This window comes from Crotalus tigris, unplaced genomic scaffold (genome assembly GCF_016545835.1).
Source record: "Crotalus tigris isolate CLP2741 ecotype Arizona unplaced genomic scaffold, ASM1654583v1 scf7180000018891.247784533:1973344, whole genome shotgun sequence".
In the NCBI taxonomy this organism is placed as follows: domain Eukaryota; kingdom Metazoa; phylum Chordata; class Lepidosauria; order Squamata; family Viperidae; genus Crotalus; species Crotalus tigris.
This window is the reverse complement of record NW_024097260.1, coordinates 1,082,963-1,105,826: the sequence shown is the minus strand read 5'-3', so window position 1 is coordinate 1,105,826 and position 22,864 is coordinate 1,082,963. Positions and strand designations below refer to the sequence as shown.

General features: G+C 43.3%; 1 protein-coding gene across 2 annotated transcripts in view; it reads right to left on the bottom strand.

Annotated features, from left to right (window-relative positions):
* Window positions 1-1,219: 1,219 nt before the first annotated feature.
* Window positions 1,220-22,864, bottom strand: part of TMEM132B (transmembrane protein 132B) — a 190,808-nt gene continuing 169,163 nt past the window's right edge. For both annotated transcript variants that reach the window (XM_039357355.1, XM_039357356.1), the window contains 4 exons: window positions 13,253-13,458; window positions 6,954-7,227; window positions 6,128-6,319; window positions 1,220-2,939 (listed from right to left, as the gene is read on the bottom strand). In XM_039357355.1, the coding sequence (XP_039213289.1) occupies window positions 1,809-2,939; window positions 6,128-6,319; window positions 6,954-7,227; window positions 13,253-13,458 (1,803 nt within the window). In that variant the 3' untranslated portion in view covers window positions 1,220-1,808. The remainder of the gene's footprint in view (window positions 2,940-6,127; window positions 6,320-6,953; window positions 7,228-13,252; window positions 13,459-22,864) is intronic.

The window sequence follows — 22,864 nt, the reverse complement described above, 5'->3', positions numbered from 1 at the left end:
CACACCTCGTTGGGTGCTCCATCCTTGGAGGGCTTCAAGTGAAGGTTGGACAATCATTCGTCTAAAGAGGGCATGAGGACTCCTACCCCAGGACAAGGAGGAAGGTAGATCCGAAGACCTCCTGGTTTTGCTCCAAACGACTGAATTTCAGATTTGTAGAACCACTGGGAGAGTTGTGTGTTTTGTTTGTGTGCTTTGCTTTGTTCTCTTTGGGTCCCCAGAAGCACAAAAAAATCTGTGCAGGGTTGAAACTGAGAACAGAAGAGCATAACAGAGTTGGAGGGGACTCAGGAGGTCCTCTAGTCCAACCCCCTGCTCAAGCAGGAGACCTTATATACACTGAATGGAATTAGCCCAATCAGCTGCATTGGGACACGTTAGCCGCCTTCCAGTATTTGAGGGGCTATCACAGAGAAGAGGGGGGTCAACCTGTTCTCCAAAGCACCTGAGGCAGGACAAGAAGAAACAGATGGAGGCTTATCAAGGAGAGATCCAAGTTAGAAGTAAGGAGAAATTTCCTGTTAGTGAGAACGATTAATCAGTGGAATAGCTTGCCTCTCAGAATTATGGGTGCTCCCTCACTGGAGGTTTTCAAAAAATAAACTGGACAACCATTTGACTGGGGTGGCGTAAGGCTCCTGCCTTGAGCAAAGGGCTGAACTAGAAGACCTCCAAGGTCTCTTCCAGCCCTAGGATTCTATGTTCTATATGCAAAGATCGTTGATCAGCTAGGTAGGGACTGTAGCCTCAGACTAGGCAAGCTCTACAAACTAACTTCTGTTGGAAATCTTATCCTGTTCTTTCACACATACAAACACCCCGCAAAATCATGTGAAAACCTCACAGCCTTGTTATCCCCTCTCCAGTTACTAAAAGAGGAAGTGAGAAGGCCTCTATCAAAATGGAAAACTGGACTTTTATACAAACAAGTATTTTTTTTTTCCAAACAAAAAAACCCCTGCCGCTTATTTAATCGGGGCACATTCCTCATTGCTCTCAATGAATATATAGAAGGGTATGGCTGGCTGATGAGAGCTAATTAGCTCGAAATAGCTATCCCAGTCTCCCTTTAACTCTAGGACTATATTGCAGGATACTTTGGCACAACCAAGGTTGAAAAGTCTTCTCAAAAGAAAGGGCATATAATGTACCGAGAACGCCCCCCCCCATCCCACCTCCTCTGCCCCCCCAAATTTAAAAAAAAATCAAGAAAGCTCTTTAAACAAATACCCCAAAACAAATGAGCCATATTAAAAATGAAATAAAAAGGGCACGTTGGTCCGTGTTTGACCAACAGGCCATTTTGTTCTAATTCTTTGCAAGGAGGTGTGGATTCCAGCTATGAAGACGGAATCTCAACTGTGCTTCTACAAAGATTTTCTAGAGGGAAAGAATAAAAAGAAATCAACCCCACCCCATCCCAGTCTCCAAAATGTTTTTTTTTCCCAACGTGTGAAAACGTAGTGGACCAACCCATCCTCTTTGTCTCGAGCTGAACAGGATTGGCTATCACAAGTTTCTGGTGGCGTACAAAAAAAAGTTCTTCGTGTTTCTCCAAGATTTGTAGGTAGCTGTTTGGTATCCAATGAAACAGAAGAGAACACAGCCAGGATTCCATCTCACAACCATCGTGAGCCCAGATCTCCCAAATCTGGAGAAGTGTTCTCCATCACTGGCTGGGTTTCGCTGCTCCATCATCCATAAAACAGAAGGCATAAAGGTGAATACAAACATAAAAAGATAATTGTGTTTTGTTCTATATATATTTATATATGTATGGTTGTTTCTGTCTGTCTGTCTGTGTGTGTTTACATATGGTCCTGAAGTCTTTCCATATAGTCTCTAAATTCCTGGGAATCACCTAAGTTCATATCTTGGCAAACCCATTTGATGTCATCATCACCGTCAAAGAGAATGGAGTTGGTGTAGGGGCCACCATCCTCCGGCAGAATGGTGGTGTAGGAGGTGAATTTAACCCTCTTCCGCTTGGGCCCGGGAGGGTGTATAGGTTCGTTTCTGAAGTCCTTGTCACAATCATATTCAGAAGACCGAAGGATCTGGTTGTGGAAGCTCTTCTGAGAACTTCCGTTGAGGAGGAAGTTGCTTTCTTCAAAAAGTATCCCGCGGTCAATGATGGCGGTGCATTCGTCCGATGGGAGAGAAATGTCCACAGGACTCTCCAACAGCTCAACCTCGTTGCCCAGCCACACCCAGTCGTGGGAATGGGGGAGGTTCCCTTGCTCACTGATGGTGAATCTTTTGTGACGGTACTTCCAGGCAAACGCCACGCAGTTGATTAAGAAGACCAGGATGGCTAAGCAGAAGACACAGAGAAGAGCGTACATCCCAATCTCCAGATCGGTTAAACCTCTGGAAGTCAGGGTGAGATCACTGGGGCTATTCTGCCTTGGGACAGCCTCTTGGGTGGGAAAGCTCGTAGAGGTAAGAGAATTGTTTCGAAGGTGTTCCTCTCTGTGAGAATTAAAGAAAGAGCTTGAGTTTGAGTTGGTCAACTCATCCTGATTCATGGAAGCATCATGTTTGGACCAGTCCTGCCCTGCTCTCTCTCCTTCCAGGGGATTTTCTATCGAGTTACTTTTAAAACCACTCTCTGCATCTTTGCCATTCTTGGTCTCTTCATTGCGTTCAGATGTCTTTGGAGCAAATTTCACCTTGATGTTCCCTTTCCCAACGGCCAAACTACTCTTGCGCTTGGACTTCTGGCAGGCCTCGCTGATCACCAGTTCTATTTTAATCAACGGTCCTTGGCCTTCACCTTCGGCCACCACTACTGGCCAGTCATCTTCCTGCCTTTGATGGACAGACACCACCATTTCATCCAGCGAGGTGACAACCAAGGAGAAATCCTTGGGGTCGTAGATATCTAAAGGGGTCACAGTTCCATCGCTAAATAAAAGCCAAGTGCTAAGCACCGCTTCCTACAGTGAGAGAAAAAAGGAGCAGAGAAATGTCAGAGTGAAGGTAACGGATGACCCTACACAATTCAACTCAGTTCAGTTCATTATAACTGTAGGGGAAAGAGTGGCAGAACCTGGAGGCGGAGTTAAAAGAGGAATCAGCTTAGAATCCCTACATAGTCACAAGCAAACTAAGTCCAATCTCCCTTGAATTCCTTGGACCTTTACCTAACTCCTAACAGTTAGATGAGAAGATTCCTGTACACAGGCTTTTAGCAATGAATCAATTTATTTATTTATTTATTTATTTATTTATTTATGAGACTTATATACCGCTTTAAGTGCAAGCACTCTCTAAGCAGTGTACACCAGTAAGCAATGTATATATATATTTACATTGCCTCCAGCAATCTGGGTCCTCATTTTACCTACCCCGGAAGAATGGAAGGCTGAGTCAACCTTGAGCCGGTGAGATTTGAACCGCTGACCTGCTGAACACAGTCAGCTAAAGTGGCCTGCAGTACTGCACTCTAACTGCTGCGCCACCTCGGCTCATTTAATTAGTCCTTCATCTGTGGACCTGGTCTTTGGCACCTGACTTTGACCCAACATTCTTCTCAGGCAAATGGTTACGAATAAGATTAGGTTAGAAGCAAAAGAACTGTGGATTGGATCTCTTGGGGGTTTGAGAAGCAGAAACAGCAGTCATCACAAGGGACTCTGGACAGATTTAGAGTTAGGATCCCAAAGAGTTGGAAAAACCATTGGTGCCATTTGGGGTCTTCTACACCAGAGGCCCCCAAACTTTTGGGCACCAGGGACCGGTTACGTGAAGAGATTTTTTTTCCACAGACTGTAGAGTGTGTGGTTTTGTGTGTTGTCTGCATCCTGTGGATGGGGCTTTCCTTGTTTGTGCGGACCGGTTGCTGGCATGCCGCAGCCCGGTACTGGTCCACTGACCAGGGGTTGGGCACCCCTGTTCTAGATGACTCATTTGAAGGATCTGTTGTTTCTCCTCTTTAGGGAAATCAAACAGACTGCTTTCATTATTGGTCCAATCACACACAGGGGCAGGAAGCGAAGAGGGAAATAAAACCGATCTTTGCGGTATTATGCTTTTAATCAAACTGAATGTATGCTTTCTTTCCTTCCCCACCTCCTCGAAATGGATAGCTCACTGTAGGGTTTTCACAGGGTTGCAGAGATCTCCTTTATCCTCACTCACTTTGGGAGCGGAGATTCTGCCGATAATGGAGCAGAGCGTTTACAGAAAAGGTGTGCATTTTTCTTTTTAAAAAAAACTTTAGATTACGCGAAATAAAATATATATATACAGTATACAGATGCTAAAGTGGATAAATCAGAGACCCCCCCAAGAGTCTGCTACGCTGGTTTGTTTTTAAAACAACCAACTGGAAATTGCTTTGCACACAAGTGGCTTTTAAAAGAATGAATGCTCACATTTAACATAATCTTTCCATCTGCATGACTTAGAATGCATTTTGCATGTAAGCAATCTGGTGATTTGCATTCCAACCACTTTAATAAACGAGGCACCCTGAAATCCATCTCACCTCTTTGCCTGAAATTACCGGTCCAAATGTTGTTTTCCTAAGCCTGCCTAATTCTTTGAAATAATGTACCTTGGTTCTTCTCTTTACTTTTTTTTGGGGGGGGGGAGCAATTATCTGAGAATATGGGCAAAAATTTTCCCAATGATCATCCTGGCTTGTTTCTAGTTTTCCATCAGTGCACCGGATATACCAAAAATCCATATTCTTGTAGTCCTCACTCTATTTTTTGATCAAATTTTGTCATTAGGATGGAAGGGACCAAGAGCTTAGCATATATATTTTTTTTCACAACCCAACACTTGAGATGGTTTCACCACTGCTCTGAGCATCTCCTCGCTTGTTTGTCAGCCGGAGCTCTAAATTTAGAAAGCAAGAGTTTACAACAATTTGGTTGAGTGGGCTAGATGATACACTGTTTTAATTTTTTTAGATCCTGTTTTCTATTACAATATGTTGTTGTATACTGCTCAGAGTCCCTCTTTGAGATGGGTGGTTTAGAAATATGATAGATAGATAGATAGATAGATAGATAGATAGATAGATAGATAGATAGATAGATAGATAGATAATACATGGATGGATGGATAGATAGATAGATAAATAGATAGATAGATAGATAGATAGATAGATAGATAGATAGATAGATAGATAGATTAATATATTGTAGGTAGAAAGATTAGATACATATTGTAGATAGATAGATAGATAGATAGATAGATAGATAGATAGATAGATAGATAGATAGATAGATAGATAGATAGATAGATGGATGGATGGATGATAGATAGATAGATAGAAAGATAGATAGATGGATGGATGGATGGATGGATGATAGATAGATAGATAGATAGATAGATAGATAGATAGATAGATAGATGATAGAAATATTAATATATTGTAGGTAGAAAGATTAGATACATATTGTAGATAGATAGATAGATAGATAGATAGATAGATAGATAGATAGATAGATAGATAGATAGATAGATGGATGGATGGATGGATGGATGGATGGATGGATGGATGGATGATAGATAGATAGATAGAAAGATGGATGGATGGATGGATGGATGATAGATAGATAGATAGATAGATAGATAGATAGATAGATAGATAGATAGATGATAGAAATATTAATATATTGTAGGTAGAAAGATTAGATACATATTGTAGATAGATAGATAGATAGATAGATAGATAGATAGATAGACAGACAGACAGACAGACAGACAGACAGACAGACAGACAGACAGACAGATAGATAGATAGATAGATTAGATATATATTGTAGGTAGAAAGATTAGATATATATTGTAGGTAGATAGATTAGATTAGATTAGATTAGATTAGATTAGATTAGATTAGATTAGATTAGATTAGATTAGATTAGATTAGATTAGATGGATGGATGGAGGGAGGGATGGATGGATGGATGGATGGAGAGAGAGAGAGAGAGAAAGATAATAGACAGGCAGAATCCAGTTCCATATCCACATTGGGCTGTACAATGTACAAGTTTGTCCTTCGCATTAACTCCCTGGTCACTTCAAATGTTTCTTTTACAATCTTATTTTCAGACAAATGTAAACATTCCTCTAGGTTTCCAGTGGAGGATGATCCCTAAATCCTTCCTACCTGTTTAGCTGCATGCAGAATATCCGAAGCAGAGGCTGTTGCAACCATCAATCTCTTATTCCCTTTATTTGTCTGGAGAGACAAGGACAAGCCCGCCACCAGTTGTACTCCGAGGTCCGTGATGGTCACTCTGTCCTCCAGTACAATCACTGTCTTCTCAGCCAGAATGGAATCGGACAGGGGAGAAAAGACCTTAAAATGCGAATGTGGGAGAAGAGGGTGAAAACATACACACATTGCTCAACCTAAGAGAGGCAGACAGTGGTTTTTTTAAAAAGCAAGAATTGGGAGAGGTCTTCTTCAGACCCATCATTCATCTGGTCCACTAAAGAAAGAAGCAGATTGTTCTCCTCCCAATTAAAGTGACCATTGAAAAGTTCAAACTCTCTCAAATATTTCAACACCGCCCCAAACCTATGGCAGGTTTAGCTTGCCAAGAAGACAGTGTTAACCTTCAAATATGCCAAAGAATCCACTGCCCTTACGTGTCTGCTTGGAAGTCTCATTGAGTTCAACAGAACTGAGTCCCAAGCAAGAAGGCGGAATTTGGAAGCCTCCTTAGAACTTTTGAAAGTTGAGCTTTTCTCAGCTTGTTCTTGAATACCTAACTTGTCTCCCAAGTTCAGCCTTCAGACTGATTACCTGCAAACCTGGTTGATTTACCTTAGCAGGAGGCGGTTTCTAAAATATCCCCCCTCCCCAATTTCACAGATCAGCCAATGTGTCTGCACGGCCACCGCTGGTTTGACCTGCCCTTTTTAAGCTCTCTTCCATGTTCAAGTAAGGTGTGGTTCGTGTTCGATCAAGGTTGGATTTTGCCTCGTACCTGGACAGTTGTGATCCCTTGCTCGCGGCCGATCAAAATTCGCCCCCCTTGTAGCTTGGCCACTTTGGATTCTTCCACCTTCATGAAGTCGGCCACCAGATCTGTGATGTCAAACTGCCATTCAGAGCTAAGCATGTAGGTCAGCTGTCCTCCAAGGTCAGAGGATTCTGCCACAAACTGGGTCAGGACACGCACCATGGCGTGCTGGTACTGGAGGGTGCAGCCTTTGCCCTTCTTCTCATCATCCTCGTCCTCGTCACTGTCACGGGTGGGCCTGTCAAGGCAGATACGCACATCGTGAGAAAGATACTGATACTCTGATTTTTCTCCCAGACAGGTAGTTCTCGGCTCATGACCCCAGTTGAGACCAAAATTTCCATTGCGAAGCCAGGCAGTTGTTAAATGAGTCGTAGCCTGATTTGAGGACTGTTTTCATCCACTGCTCTTCAGCAAATCGCTGCAGTTGTTAAACGAACCAGGAAGTCGTTAAGCAAAGCTAGCAAATCCAGCTTCTCCCATTGACTCTGGGAACGTTGCAAATGGCGATCACATGACCCAAGGGCCATGCAACCGTCACAAATACATGCCAGTTGCCAAGCACCCCAGTTTTGATCATGTGACTGTGAGGAAAGCAATAGCACTTAGACTTATATACCGCTTCACAGTGCTTTACAGCCCTCTCTAAGTGGTTTACAGAGTCAGCATATTTGCCCCCAACAATCTGGGTCCTCATTTTACTGACCTTGGAAGGATGGAAGGCTGAGCCAACCTTGAGCCGATCAGAATTGGACTCAGTGGGCAGAGGGAAGGAAGGAAGGAAGGAAGGAAGGAAGGAAGGAAGGAAGGAAGGAAGGAAGGAAGGAAGGAAGGAAGGAAGGAAGGAAGGAAGGAAGGAAGGAAGGAAGGGGGAAAGGAAGAACAATATCAGTTAGACTTATATACCACTTCACATTGCTTTACGGCCCTCTCTAAGCGGTTTACAGGGTCAGTATGTTGCCCCGAACAATCTGGGTTTTCTTTTACTGACCTCGGAAGGATGGAAGGCTGAGTCAACCTTGAACCGGTCAGAATCGAACTGCTGGCAGTGAGAGGAAGGAAGGAAGGAAGGAAGGAAGGAAGGAAGGAAGGAAGGAAGGAAGGAAGGAAGGAAGGAAGGAAGGAAGGAAGGAAGGAAGGAAGGAAGGAAGGAAGGACAAGAGCACTTAGACTTATATACTGCTTCACAGTGCTTTAGAGCCCTCTCTAAGCAGTTTGCAGAGTCAACCTATTGGCCTCCCAACAATCTGGGTCCTCAATTTACCGACTTCAGAAAGATGGAAGGCTGAGTCAACCTTGAATTGAACTGCGAACTGCTGGCAGCTGGCAGTCAGCAGAATTAGCCTGCAGTCCTGCATTCTAACCACTGTGCCACCAGGACTCCAATGGTCATCATTGTGAGGACAGGCCGTGAGTCATTTATTTCAGTGCCATTGTAATTTTGAACATTTGCAATGGTTGTTAAGTCTGTACTTCCAAAGGTTGAACTCTTCAACCAATTACTGAGCAGGGAAGAGCAAGCTTGCATTGAACGAAAGAAAAGAGGAAAAAAAAGAGGCCGGATTATCAAAATTCAGAGCGTAAACTGGCTCTTTAGCCAGCCGTTTTCAAGAGCGAAAAGTCTTCTCAGCTCTTGGCCTGCAAAAGTGATGCAGGAACTTGAACAAGGGAATAATTCTTCTCCAGCCATGTAATGAATCAAAATAAATGTTCTTATTAAGGCCATCAGTCTTAGCCTGCCTCACTCCCAACTCTGACTTGACTTTAACCTAAATTTATTCCTTTCATTTGCCGTGATCAGGGGCACTCCATTTCAGAAGCTATTCGACATGTGCCATAGTACATTAATTCTGAGCAGATACCTAACCAGAAACCACATTTCCAACTGGAAAAGTATCCTTGCGGAGAATGCCCTATTGCCTGAATTCCAGGTTTCCTGTCTCCTTCAGAGCCCTCCTCTTTTAAGGGACTGGTAATGACATGAAGAACCATAGTAAGCTTGTCAGCTTTCCATAATCTATTTGGAGAGTAGGAACCCCCATCTTGATTTCCTTACTGAAAATTAATGCATTTCCATGGTTCAAAGAAAGCAACTTTGCCCCAAGGGAAAATTGGAGACAATCAATTTGCATGTGGCTGGATCATTTCAGTGCACAAGAATCTTGGAAGAGACACAGAAGCATGGAAGACTTGCTGTAGATCTCATGTTGTCTCTCTCGGTGCACAACTGCTGTGATTCGTGACCTGTAGGCTGTGCAAGTCGCAACTGATGGGTGTTGTGGTGGTGGGAAACATAAAAAGTAGAGTTGGGAAGGACTATATTGATCAGAGAACCCAACCCCTTGGTCTGAGCAGAAAACTGGATTATGGAATGAATCATAACAAGCCGGGGAAAAGATGGTCATGAGACAAATGGGAGTAGTGAGACATTTTCAAAAGGGTTCCTGCACTGGCCAATGTATCGACAAGATCAGCATTTCTGAATCTCAGCAACTTTCAGATGTAGGGACCTCAATTCCCAGAATTCCCCAGCCAAAATCAGATGTTCTTGCTTTGACAACAGATGGAAACATAGCCATCTTTTCTCTTTTGTTTTTAGAGTTAGATGATGCTGGGAGGGGGGATGTGGATGAGAGTCCGGTTAGTCATAACAAAAAAAAAACTCAGCCGTGGGAATCAAGGTTATTGCACCCAGAGCTGATAAAGATTTGGCGGGCTGGAGAGCTGGGGAAAAAGCCAGCGCTTCAAGCTAATTGGGGAATGTGATTTATGACTGTTAATTGAACGAAGGAATTGTGCTTTGCTACTTTGTGCCCAGGGGAGTGGAATTCAGTTTTTGGCTTTAACTATGTAGTGCCGATACTTTGTTTCTCGAATAAAAGATTCTTTAAGGTAAACAATGCCTCAAAGTTCTTTTAAAGAGTTTCATCCGTTGGAACCATGACATCTGGGAGTTGAAGTCCCTACATGAGCCGAGGTGGCGCAGCAGTTAGGGTGCAGTACTGCAGGCCACTTTAGCTGACTGTGTTCAGCAGGTCAGCAGTTCAAATCTCACCGGCTCCAGGTTGACTCAGTCTTCCATCCTTCCGGGGTAGGTAAAATGAGGACCCAGATTGTTGGGGGCAATGTAAATATATATATATATATACATTGCTTACTGGTGTACACCACTTAAAGAGGTATATAAGTCTCATAAATAAATAAATAAATAAATAAATAAATAAATAAATAAATAAATAAATAAATAAAATTTTAAATTTGCTGAGATTTCAGAAACACAACATTAGATGTTCCAAAGGTGCTTTTTTCCAAAAGACAACTGGATTTTCCGGGGGGAAGTGTTTCTTGAAAACATTTCTCATCTCATCCAAGAAACTTCTTCAGTTCTTCTTGAAGGAAAAGGGGGAAAAATTCAAAGGAAAAACTAAGAAAGCCCAGTTGTCTGGAAAAAGCAATTAATGTCAAGCACCGGGAAAATCAGGAGATTCAGGCAGTTCAAATGAGCATCACTCTCTACAAGAATCTGACCAACTAACAGTCAAGGGAAATGAGTGGGAAATAAGAAAGGCATTCAATGTGGGCTGGATTTAGATCTCTTGCAAATGCACAGGGACTCATGACTTATGACACGTTTGACGCCTCCCTTGGGCCTAGCTTGGTCATCTCCTACACCTCTGGGACATGGTGTGGATGACTGAGAATCTCCATATACCCTATGTCAGATGTTCTCCAAGACCCCTTTCACCCTGACATTCTATGATTGCAACCCATTTGCTACAATCTGGGATAATTAAAAATAGTTTAATCTGGCATTATTTTAGGTATTGGAAGAGAGCTTTCCTATCTCCCAGGTTATCTTTTGGCAAGGCTCAATTTATTGAGTTTCCTCGGTCCTAATCTCATGTCCCCAATCCTCTTAATTGCTGGAATTTTTCTTACTGTGAATTCCAAAACATCAAAACAGGATCGTTTTTATATTTCTATTGAAGCTGCCCTATCTGGAGCCTGAGGAGTTTAAGTTCTGGGCTGGTGCTGGTCTGTTTTGAAGACTTCAATGTCTGAAATCCATTTATTTCGATCATTCGCAGCTGAAAGAACAAACTTCTGCAGGAGACTCTTACAAAGAGAGAGAGAGAGCACGCTGGCAGGCCACATTTAACTGTCATTTCCACGCAGCTCTTTCTCATCTCTGCTTTTTGACAACAACAAAAACCAAGCTTGGCGAGAAGATGTGCCCCGTGGCTTGGCACTAATCGAAAGAGTAGTTGGTGGGAACAGTTTACCGGCTTGCAAACAGTACAGCAAGATTGCAGCTGGCTTGATCGATGCAAACCAGATGCCTCTCGGGGGCTAAATTTTGAAAAGGCAGCATCGTGTTGAAAGTTAGACCATTTGGCAACCGAATTGCAAGCCGCAGCGTGTGGGCCTTGGCTATCTCGCCCCAAATGGTCCAGTCAAACATCTGCAGATACAGACTTGAAACAATGCAGCAGACGGGCATCAGACAAAATGAAGCTTTTTCATCCGCTGAAGGATACATTTTTCTCTATTAAATTTTGCCAGCCTCGACAATACGCGCTTGATGGCATTCAACGCATTGCTTGAAAGGCTGGCGCCCATTTTGTTTATCTGTCCTTGCAGTGGGGAAGAAGCAGAACTCAAAATAACTTTTGCACACAGATGGACCCAGGTTCTAACACTGAAAGGATAAACAGATATGTGTAAAATCTCCCAACTGGGAGAACAGACTGTAGTCAGAAGAGACTACATTAGCGGTGAGAAAAAAAAAAAAAAAAGATCTAATTTGGCAAAGATGAACAAAGTTAGGAAATACAGCAGCGAGGTTTCCAACATCCAAATCAACTGTTCCTATTTCAAAATGATTTCCAGATGCATTATACAGTCCTGGTCTAAAACAGGATGTTAACTTTGTCCATTTATTTTAAAAATTTTGCACGCACAAATATACAACATCACTACCACCACATCGCTGTAGCCTAAAATGTAATTCCATGAATTGTAAAATCCTGGCCCCCCCCCCCAAAAAAGCCAATAATTTTCAACAATTTCTTGGAAAAAAAGCGAACAAAACTAAACTGGATATGTTTGTCATGAAATCCTTTGGGTGGGCTGTTTTTCTCAATGCACAGAATCACCCAGATGAATGTTCTTAATGGAATTACATCTACGGTTTCTACAAGAGGGTCTATTGCATGCTTCTGTTGTGAATATTTGTGCAGGATAAGGAATTCAAGGGTGTGAAATATATTCAAAAAAAGGGGGGGGAGAAAAGATCAGGAATAATCAGAAATAATATCTATATTTTCCTGGTTTTAGACTCTTGGAGATTAGCAAAAGAATTCCTTAAGATTTTTTGAAAGAGGACCCTGCAAAAAGACAATCCATAGCACATTAAGCCCTCTTCTTTAAACCAGGTTTGATTAGAGGTTGGTTCACCCAACAACATCAACTATCTTTATCCTTAGTTGATTCAAGTAATGCTTGGATGAGAAGTGAAACGTCTTCAAAGAAAAACAAGAAAGTCCAGTTGCCTTATGAAAAAGCATCTTTGGGATAGTGAATAAATGAGTCCTTCAATTGCCACTGACCTTGAGTCAATATGAATGTCCTTATTGGGTCATAGTCATTTAATGCAAGAAGTTATTAAACTATCCAAAGCTCAAATCTGAATTCAGTGCTTTGGTAGGAATTTAAAAAGGAGATTAAAGTAAGAATCCATCTCTCTCTTTTTCTTTTCATTTTCCAGTTAAACAAAGCCTAGTCACTATGTGAAATAGAAATAGAAATAGAAATAGAAATAGAATAGAATAGAATAGAATAGAATAGAATAGAATAGAATAGAATAGAATAGAATAGAATAGAATGGAATGGAATGGAATGGAATGGAATGGAATGGAATAGAGAATGGAATGGAATAGAATAGAATAGAATAGAATAGAATAGAATAGAATAGAATAGAATAGAATAGAATAGAATAGAATAGATGGAAGGGACCTTGGAGGTCTTCTAGTCCAGCCCCCTGCTCAAGCAGGAGAACCTATACCATCTCAGACAGGCTTGCCAAATTCCTCACTTCACCTGATAACACTTCCATTTACAAGAGGTTGGGAATTAACAGGCAGAGCTCAGAAAATTCTCCAAGGCAACCGGCTGGTGGTGTTAGTTAATGGGATATTGCACCAGAAAGGGGGTATTGGCTGATTTCCAAGAGAAAAAAAATATTCAAGATGCGATTCCAATACCTTTTGTTGGAGGTGACAGGAATTCTCCAACCTTTAATCTGGCTCAGCTCGGTATCGGAGATCTCAATTTGCAACGGGAGCCGTGGGACCCAGACAGGGACTTCTAGCTGAGTGGTAAAATGCTGGTAGGTGAAGTTCACCAGGGCGTCCACTTTGCTTTTCATTTCCTTCCCATTCACAAAGATGGCATCGCAGTTGTCCGAGACCTGCAAAGGAAAAATGTAAGCAGACCCTGAAGTGAATAACAAATAAATTAGCTACCTCAAGATGGGGGGGGGGGCAAAAGCCCCACCGCAGGAAATAACAGCATTTTAGAAGTCTATGGAGATTCTCAATCATCCAGGTCATAGTTATCCCAAAAATGCGTTTTCTTGAAGCAACTGGAAAGTCCGGTTGCCAGTTGCCTTGTGAAAAAGCATCTTTGGGGCCTTTTCGAAGTCTTTGACTCCTTACTGGTAGAAAAATAGCAAGAATAATGCATTTTCTTCAATATAGGAGCAAGCAATTCGGTGTTTGGGGGCTAAATCCTACCAGCCCCGGCCAATATGACTAAAGAATGGTTGGAGCATCGTCCAAAATACCTGGAAAATACCAGCTTCAGATCTTGGTTGGATCAGTCACGGAGAGTAGCTCCCAACGTTGACACATGGCCAGTGGTGGGGTTCAGCCGGTTCGCATCAGTTCAATAGAACTGGTAGCTCAGCTATTGGTGAGTTTGGAGTTTGGCTGAATGCACACTGCTTCCGGAAGTCCAATCTAGCCTCAGAGGCCTGGAGGAGGCCTCCCAGGCCTAGAATGGCCCACTGGAAGTACATGGATGCCACTTCTGTAAGTCCGTTCTGGGCCTCAGAGGCCTGGAGAAGGCCTCCCAGGCCTAGAACAGCCCCTGGAAGTGCGTGGATGCTACTTCTGGAAGTCCGTTCTAGGCCTCGGAGGCCTGGAGGAGGCCTCCCAGGCCTAGAACAGCCCACCGGAAGTGCATGGATGCCACTTCCGGAATTCCATTCTAGGCCTTGGAGGCCCAGGCCTGCATCCAATAAGAGAACCAGTTGTTCAGCTAATTGAATCCCACCACTGCACATGGTATACTATGGTGACCTACAAATGATGAGTTAGATCAGAGGTCTCCAAACTTGGCCACTTTAAGACTTGTGGACTTCAACTCCCAGAATTCCTCAGCCAGCCAACAGAACAATTCTAAGCTAGTAACACATTTCACTCCACCCCACCCCAGCTCTGCCTGCTCTCCTACAATTAGTTTGACATCAGCTTTATATTTACAGCTCATTTAGAGAAAAATACATATGCCAGCAGAGAAAGGAGAGACATATTTTTATAATTCTCAATAATTGCTCCCTTTTAGTATGAGAAAGTGGGTAGGGAGGTAAAACCCAGCTACCAAGAACCTTAGAATCATAACTCCATTCATATATTCCTCCAGACAAGGAGGCTGGACGTGTTTGAATTTTGCTAGAGGGGATTGTCTCTGAACTGATCTTGCTTATTAGACTTTCCTTTTAGGCAAAAATTGAATTTGCATCAGGTTTGTCATCCTGGAGTGCATTTATTGGAAAACGAATCAGTTTGATTATCTTGCATTTTCCATTCATGCTGGGCTGATGAAAAAGAGAATTATTTTCCCTCTCCTCCATCTCTCCCTTTTCACAGTAAGAGATATTTTTCACTCCCTTTTCACTCCGAATATGTCGGAGAAATTCTCAGGGTAGATTTTGTTGTTGTTGTTGTTGTTCTGTCTCACTGGAAATTTAGATTGTCTCTACTTTGGGGGGAGCAAATACAATGAAAGACGTATTTGTAGGCTTTTGTCTGATTGGAAAGCAAAAGTCAAGAACCTTGCCGGACATTATTGAATAAAAGTTGGAAGGATCTTGTACTTCTTCTAGTCCAGGGGTCTTCAAACTTGGCCCTTTTATGACTTGTGAACTTCAACTCCCAGAAATTCCTCAGCCAGGCACACTGGCTGAGGAATTCTGGGAACTGAAGTCCACAAGTCATAAAAGAGCCAAGTTTGAAGACCCCTGTTCTAGTCCAACCCTTTGCTCAATGGAGACCCTCTACCATTCCAGACAAATGGCTGTCCAATCTCTTCTTGAAAACCTCCAGTAATGAAGCACCTACAAATTCTGGGGGCAAGCCATTCCACTAAATCAATTGTTCTCACTATCAGGAAATTTCTAGGTTGGACTTCTCTTTGAGGACCTTCCATCCATTGCTTCTTGTCCTCCCCTCAGATGCTTTGGAGAATAGATCGACTCCTCTCTTCTCTGTGACAGATATTGGAAGACTGCTAACGTGTCACCCCTAGTCCTTACTTTATTAGACCAGATGTACCCAGTTCCTTGTTCATGTTCAACCATGTCACCAACACATCCAGTTCCTTGCTCAAGACAGGCCACCAACCATCCCATGTCCTTCCAAGGTAGAATAGAATAGAATAGAATAGAGTAGAGTAGAGTAGAGTAGAGTAGAGTAGAGTAGAAGAATAGAATAGAATAGAATAGAATAGAATAGAATAGAATAGAATAGAATAGAATAGAATAGAATAGAATAGAATAGAGTAGAGTAGAGTAGAGTAGAGTAGAGTAGAGTAGAGTAGAGAATAGAATAGAATAGAATAGAATAGAATAGAATAGAATAGAATAGAATAGAATAGAATAGAATAGAATAGAATAGAATAGAATAGAATAGAATAGAATAGAATAGAATAGAATAGAATAGAATAGAATAGAATAGAATAGAATAGAATAGAATAGAATAGGAATAGAATAGAGTAGAGTAGAGTAGAGTAATGTAGAGTAGACTAGAATAGAATAATAGAAAAATTAGATTAGATTAGATTAGATTAGAATAGAATAGATTAGAATAGAGTAGAGTAGAGTAGAGTAGAGTAGAGTAGAGTAGAGTAGAGTAGAGTAATGTAGAGTAGAATAGTGTAGAGTAGAGTAGAATAACAGAAAGAATAGAATAGAATAGAATAGAATAGAATAGAATAGAATAGAATAGAATAGAATAGAATAACAGAGTTGAAAGGGACCTTGGAGGTCTTCTAGTCCAGCCCCCTGCCAATCCCCACTTACATTGCAGAATGAAAAGGGCCGTGCGAAATAATTGTCATCCTAATATAAGCCCATCCGGATATTTGGGTAACCATGGAAAATGCACAGCCAAGACCAACTTGCTACCGGGAGCTAAAAAGAGGATCAAGAGTATTTACCTCCCTTCTCCCAAAGACCGGTCGCTCACTTCAGACTAAGCAGTTTGATCCTTCAACTTTTTAGAGATTAAGCTTCACTGACGAGCGTTAGCTTAAGCAAACATCTGCATGCCTCTTCATTAAGACCGAGGGTCCCAGACGGGATTAAGCATTGTTTACCCAGCGAATCCCCCTCAGATGGTGCAGCTTTATTTCCCATCAATTTTTAATTGCAAATCCCAGACCTGCTCCGGGGAAAATCAGCATTTCATTAGGTGGAACTAGTACAAATGTTGCGTCGCCTGATTTTCGCCTCTCCGCTGTCCCTACCGACCTGCCTCAGCAATGCCAGGGGGTGTTCTGGATAAGCGAGAGGATGCTAATAAAGCTGCCTCAACATAGAAGATTTATGGAGGGTGGGTAAGAGGTGGGCAGCCCACCCCTTTTCATGGAGCGTTGAGGAACCTGCTCTAAAATGTTTCATCGGTCCAACAGCCAATGCTCTCCAAGCAGTTTACAAATAAAACAAATGAGAAAATACAACCTCAGTAAAGACTCAAATATAATACAAAATAAAGTGTGAAGGGCCTATGGTAGGGGTAGGCAACCTTGGCCCCTTCATGACTCATGGACTTCAACTCCCAGAATTCCTGAGCCAGCATGGCTCAGCTTGGAAACCTCTCCCTTTCCCCTCAGCATGGCTGGCTCAGGAATTCTGGGAGTTGAAGTCCACGAATCACAAAAGAGCCAAGGTTGCCTATCCCTGCTCTAGGCTGGTCTTTCTTGGCCTTAGCTTCGACTCCCAGAATTCCTGAGCCAGCATGGTCATTGCAAAGGATACAGGAAACTGAAGTCCATGCGTAAAGAATGGTCTAGGCCAGGGCTAGGCAACCTTGGTCCCTTCATGACTCATGGACTTCAACTCCCAGAATTCCTGAACCAGCATGGTTCAGCTTGGAAACCTCTCCCTTTCCCTTCAGCATGGCTGGCTCAGGAATTCTGGGAGTTGAAGTCCACAAGTCATAAAAGAGCCGAGGTTGCCTACCCCTGATCTATGGAAATTCTCCAGGTCATGGTTATCCCCAAAGTGCTTTTCCAAAAGGCAACTGGACTTTCTTGGGTTTCTCCTTGAAAATGTTTCGCTTCTCGTTCAAGAAGCTTCTTCAATTCTGGACTATCACATAAAGCAGGGGGTCCCCATCTATGGTCCATGGCCCAGTACCAGGCTGTGCCCTGTTGGCCACCAAGCCCCGGGAATACTGGTGAGCCCCCCGCTCATGGGAGCACTGCGCACGTGAGCTAGCAGACTCATTTGCACATGTGTGGGGATGCTAGCACCGCCGCCAGTGTCACGCAGGCGCCGGCAGCCCATTTGCGCATGCGTGCAGGCACCAGAGCGGGGGCCCTGGATGTGTGCTGCCCATTTGTGCATGTGCACACATGCTAGTACTGTTGTCATGTGCGTGCCCATTTCCATATGTGTGTGCGGGCCGCCCGCGTGCACATTTTTCTGCTGCTCCCTTTCCTTCCGGGCCACCAAGTCAGAAAGATTGGGGAGCTCTGACATAAAGTATTCAGAATCAAGGAATTAGGAGCCAAGTACAAATTGGGACTTGCTACAACCTTGAGCATCTTTAGGTTTAATTGTTTGCTTTCTCTCTTTCTTGCTCAGTAGGGGCAGACACAGCCATCTGTGCATTTATTCACTCACACGTCATGAGATCAAGGATGTCTTCCCCTTCTTTTAAACTCCAGATGGGCACCATATTTGCAAGCAAGCGGTGAAATGAGGAGACCCAAACTCACTGGTAGCCTCACATAGCAATGAACAAGGCCATGCATTCAGTTTTGCAACTACTGCAATTGTCGGCCGAGCAGAGTCAAAAATAGCCAGAGAAAAGATAGAAGTCTGGGAACGGGCCCCTTGTCAGTCAACAGGCATACCGATTTATCATGAACTTATCAGGTACTTGGGAGCTGAGGGTGCAGCCGCACAAGGAAACAACAATCACTGATTTAATAGCCAGCCATTGACACCCTAATTAACAACTATAAGCTACACACAACCAGGCACCATATAAATACAAGGCATAGAACAGCCCCGTGCATGTATTCTGGAGAGAGCGAGAGAGCGAGAGCGAGAGAGCGAGGGAGCGAGAGAGCGAGAGAGAGAGAGAAATTCCTTGATGATGGGCTCCAGCACAAGCTGAAAAGCTTGGAATAATAAACCTTTGGTCATCTCTAATTAGATCCCACAACAATATTTGCACCTCATTGCAGTCTCGGAGGTGGCCTGGCAATTGTCTAAACCTTCTGCTGCATAATTTAGTCAAAAGTGAATAGCAACAGAAACAGGGACCGTAATTGTTATGACATATTCCACAACTTCTGCATCGGAAGGAGAAAAAGAATTGGGGACCTGTCAAAGGCAAGAGCTTTTATGTCACATAAATTAGCCTCCGCTACTTCAGAATGGCATCGTCTTGTCAGGCTGATGGCTGGCTGTCGTCAGTGTCAACGACGTGTCCCCAGGGAGCCCTTCACCAGCGGTATCGCCCCAAAGCAGGTGTCGTAAATTAAGTCCCCAACACTTTTGCTGCAGCAACGTTTAGGAGAATCTGATTAGAGCTACGAGCTACGCAGAAGCAGAGGGAACCTCACGGTTGATTGCAGCTCCTTGGAAGAGCAGATCAAATAACTCCAGCTGCAACTTCTTGCCAGAGATTAGAACAATATTGGAGGGCTGGGTCCAGTTAAGAAATACAATGGAGGTAGGTGGGAGGGGTGAATGACTGGGGATTGGGGAACCATAATTAGGATGGCCATGGAGGATTCACAAAAAAAAAATAGTAGAAATTTCTCTTTTTTCTTTCTTCCTTTTCAGAAAGAGGCAAGTCTTGGAATCTCCCTCCCTCGCTTCTTTCTTCCTCCCTTCCTTCCTCCCACCATTGCCCGCCCATCTTCTAATCCTTCCTCCCTCCCTTTCTTCCCCCCTCCCTCCCACTATTGCCCTATCCTCTAATCCTTCCTTCCTTCCTCCCTTCTTTCCTTCCTTCCTTCCTTCCTCCCTCCCTCCCACCATTGCCCACCTATCTTCTAATCCTTCCTCCCTCCCCCTGCCTTCCCCCCTCCCTCCCACTATTGCCCTCCCATCCTCTAATCCTTCCTTCCTTCCTCCCTCCCTCTCTTCCCTCCTCCCTCCCACCATTGCCCTATCCTCTAATCCTTCCTTCCTCTCTTCCTTCTTTCTTTCTTTCCTTCCTTCCTTCCTCCCTCCCTCTCTTCCTTCCTCCCTCCCACCACTGCCCACCCATCTTCTAATCCTTCCTTCCTCCCTCTCTTCCTTCTTTCCTTCCTTCCTTCCTCCCTCCCTCCCTCTCTTCCTTCCTCCCTCCTACCCTCCCTTCCACCATTGCCCTCCCACCATTGCCCACCCATCTTCTAATCCTTCCTTCCTCCCTCCCTCCCTCTCATCCTTCCTCTCTTCCTGCCTCCCTCCCATCCTCTAATCCAGTGGTTCTCAATCTCTCTGATGCCGCGACCCCATAATACATTTTCCCATGTTGTGGTGACCCCCAACCACTTATACATCACCGGGTGCCAGGGGCATGGCCAAAGAAAAGGGGAAAAAATGGCAGACAGCCTTGTTTGGCGACCCCCGTGAAATGGTCGTTCGATTCCAAATGGGGTCCCGACCCACAGGTTGAGAACCACTGCTCTAATCCATCCTTCCTTCTTTCCTTCCTTCCTTCCTTCCTTCCTTTCTTTCTTTCTTTCTTTCTTTCTTTCTTTCTTTCTTTCTTTCTTTCTTTCTTTCTTTCTCCTCTCCCTTCCCTTCCCTCCTCCTCGCCCTCTCCTCCTCAAGCAAACACATGCTTGCAAGAATTCCAATAATTCACAAAGAAGAGCCTCTGAATCCTTGGTACCCTTAGGCGGACACAGGACAAGCCAATGCAAGAGCTGTTCTTCAGAGACGTCAAGAATCCTGTCGGGATTTCCAGGCACAGGGACAAGTCCTCCCAGCTCTTTTCCCAGAAAGGGCAGGCTGGGAGGACGACCTCCCGGCTCATCCCCTGAAGTGCCGTCTTCCAATCTACGTACTTCATCAAGATCCGCTAAGCAGCCATCAGAGGTTAAGAGTGCCCCACCATTCCTCACGGGCGAGAGGACATGGCATGTTTCAGCAAGGGAGGAAATTAATGGGGTGAAGAAGCACGAAATTAGGCAATTACAGCCACCTTCCCTGATGGGGCTTATTATTGCAACTTGCTTGGCAAGGGGTGGGAAAGAAAAATACCAAACCCACCGCAAGTAAAATGGATGCCAGGATTCAAAAGGTTGTCTGTAAAAACTGGGTCCTGGTTTTTCGTAGCTACCTCTCCGATGTTTGTCAATTGGGCTTTTTCTGCTTCCAATATTTGAGGGGCTGCCCCAAAGAAGAGGGAGTCAAGCTATTCTCCAAAGCACCTGAAGGCAGGACAAGAAGCAATGGATGGAAACTAACTAAGTAGAGAAGCAACCTAGAACTAAGGAGAAATTTCCTGAGAGTTAGAACAATTAACCATTGGAACAACCTGCCTCCAGAAGCTGTGAATGCTCCAACACTGGAAGTTTTTAAGAAGAGACTGGACAGCCATTTGTCCGAAATGGTAAGCAAGGGGTTGGACTAAAAGACCTCCAAGGTTCCTTCCTGCTCTATTCTATTCTATTCTATTCTATTCTATTCTATTCTATTCTATTCTATTCTATTCTATTCTATATCCTATTCCATTCCATATTCTATTCTATTCTATTCTATTCTATTCTATTCTATTCTATTCTATTCTATATCCTATTCCATTCCATATTCTATTCTATTCTATTCTATTCTATTCTATTCTATTCTATTCTATTCTATTCTATTCTATTCTTAGTGACTGTTTGGAGATATGATGGACCCCCCCCTCAAAGATACTTACAAACTGGATTCAAAGTTCCAATGGCTACCCTCCACACACAAATGTCACATTATGTCACTTTGGGTGCTCAGCAACCAGCCCACATTTATGGCAGTTTGCAGCATCATTGTGTCACAATTTATGATTATTTTGGGGCAGAAACTGAAGTTTACTTTCTGTTTATAGCAAAAAAAAAACAAAACCCGAATCATTGCAGACAATGGGTTTGCTTAACAATTGCTGAACGACCACTATATTTGTTTAACAACGGCAGCAAAACAAGTCATAAAGTCAGGTCAGTCACATGGATGCCTCGACACACTCCCATCATGACATACTGTTGGAAATTCTTACTTGTGTATGTTTTATATGTATATGTTTCCAATGTCCACAAAACACCTCTGTGTGATTCAAAAACCTACATTCGCGCAAACCAAAAAAGTATCACAAGTCTAGAGATGCAGCTGTTCCCTCATTCCTTTTAATGACATTTCCCAGCTGTTTAAACTCAGTGTTCAGTCACACCTAAGTACGCCAGGTTAAAACAAAAACAAAAAAGTTAGAAACTCAATTAACACCATGAAAGGTCCACAGAACGTATCTCAACACATCCCTCATTGCCGTAATGGCGTGATGGGAGGATGGGAGGAGAAGTAAGGCAAACGAAGAAACAAATCAAGGGATAGACATAGAACTTGGGGGTATGAAAAGAAGAATTTTTGGAAGAAACAAAGATCAGCAGCTGAATCGTGGAGCAAAGAAGGAAGATGTTGGAATAGCGTCTCCCTCTGAATTCAGGGCCTCTTCATTCGCTTATGTCAGCTTGAATCAGATAATCATATAATTAATGGATCGGTCCCCCGTGGTGACAGACATTTACACTGGAGAGAAAATCTGGGTGAAAATAATGAGTTTTATCATCATACCATGTCAACGCACACACTTCTCTATGTCAGTGAAAAGAGCCATTAGTTGCCGTTATCATCTTACCGGTGAAGACATGAGAAGTTGGCATGTTTGCACACTCTATTTAGACCTGGCTGGGATTAACAATGGAACTGGATTTGTTAGCTGATGTGATTTAGATGTTGGGGGAGGGATGGGTGACTCTTATAACACCAAAACATCCTTGGCTCCAAGAAATGTATGTTGGTTTAGTAAGAATGAGAGGAGACATAGAAACAAATATAGTGCCTGGATGGATGGATGGATGGATGGATGGATGGATGGATGGATGGATGGATGGATGGATGGATAGATGGATGGATGGATGGATGGATGGATGGACGGACCGGATGGACGGATATGTACATGCATGCATACATACATTCTTTATACCTACAGTGGTACCTTGGTACTTAACTGGTTTGAAACACATCAAATTTATTACTCAACACATTTTGAAGCAAAAATGTTGTCCCAGTACTCATCGTTTGTTTGGTACTGAACACACAAGCTGGA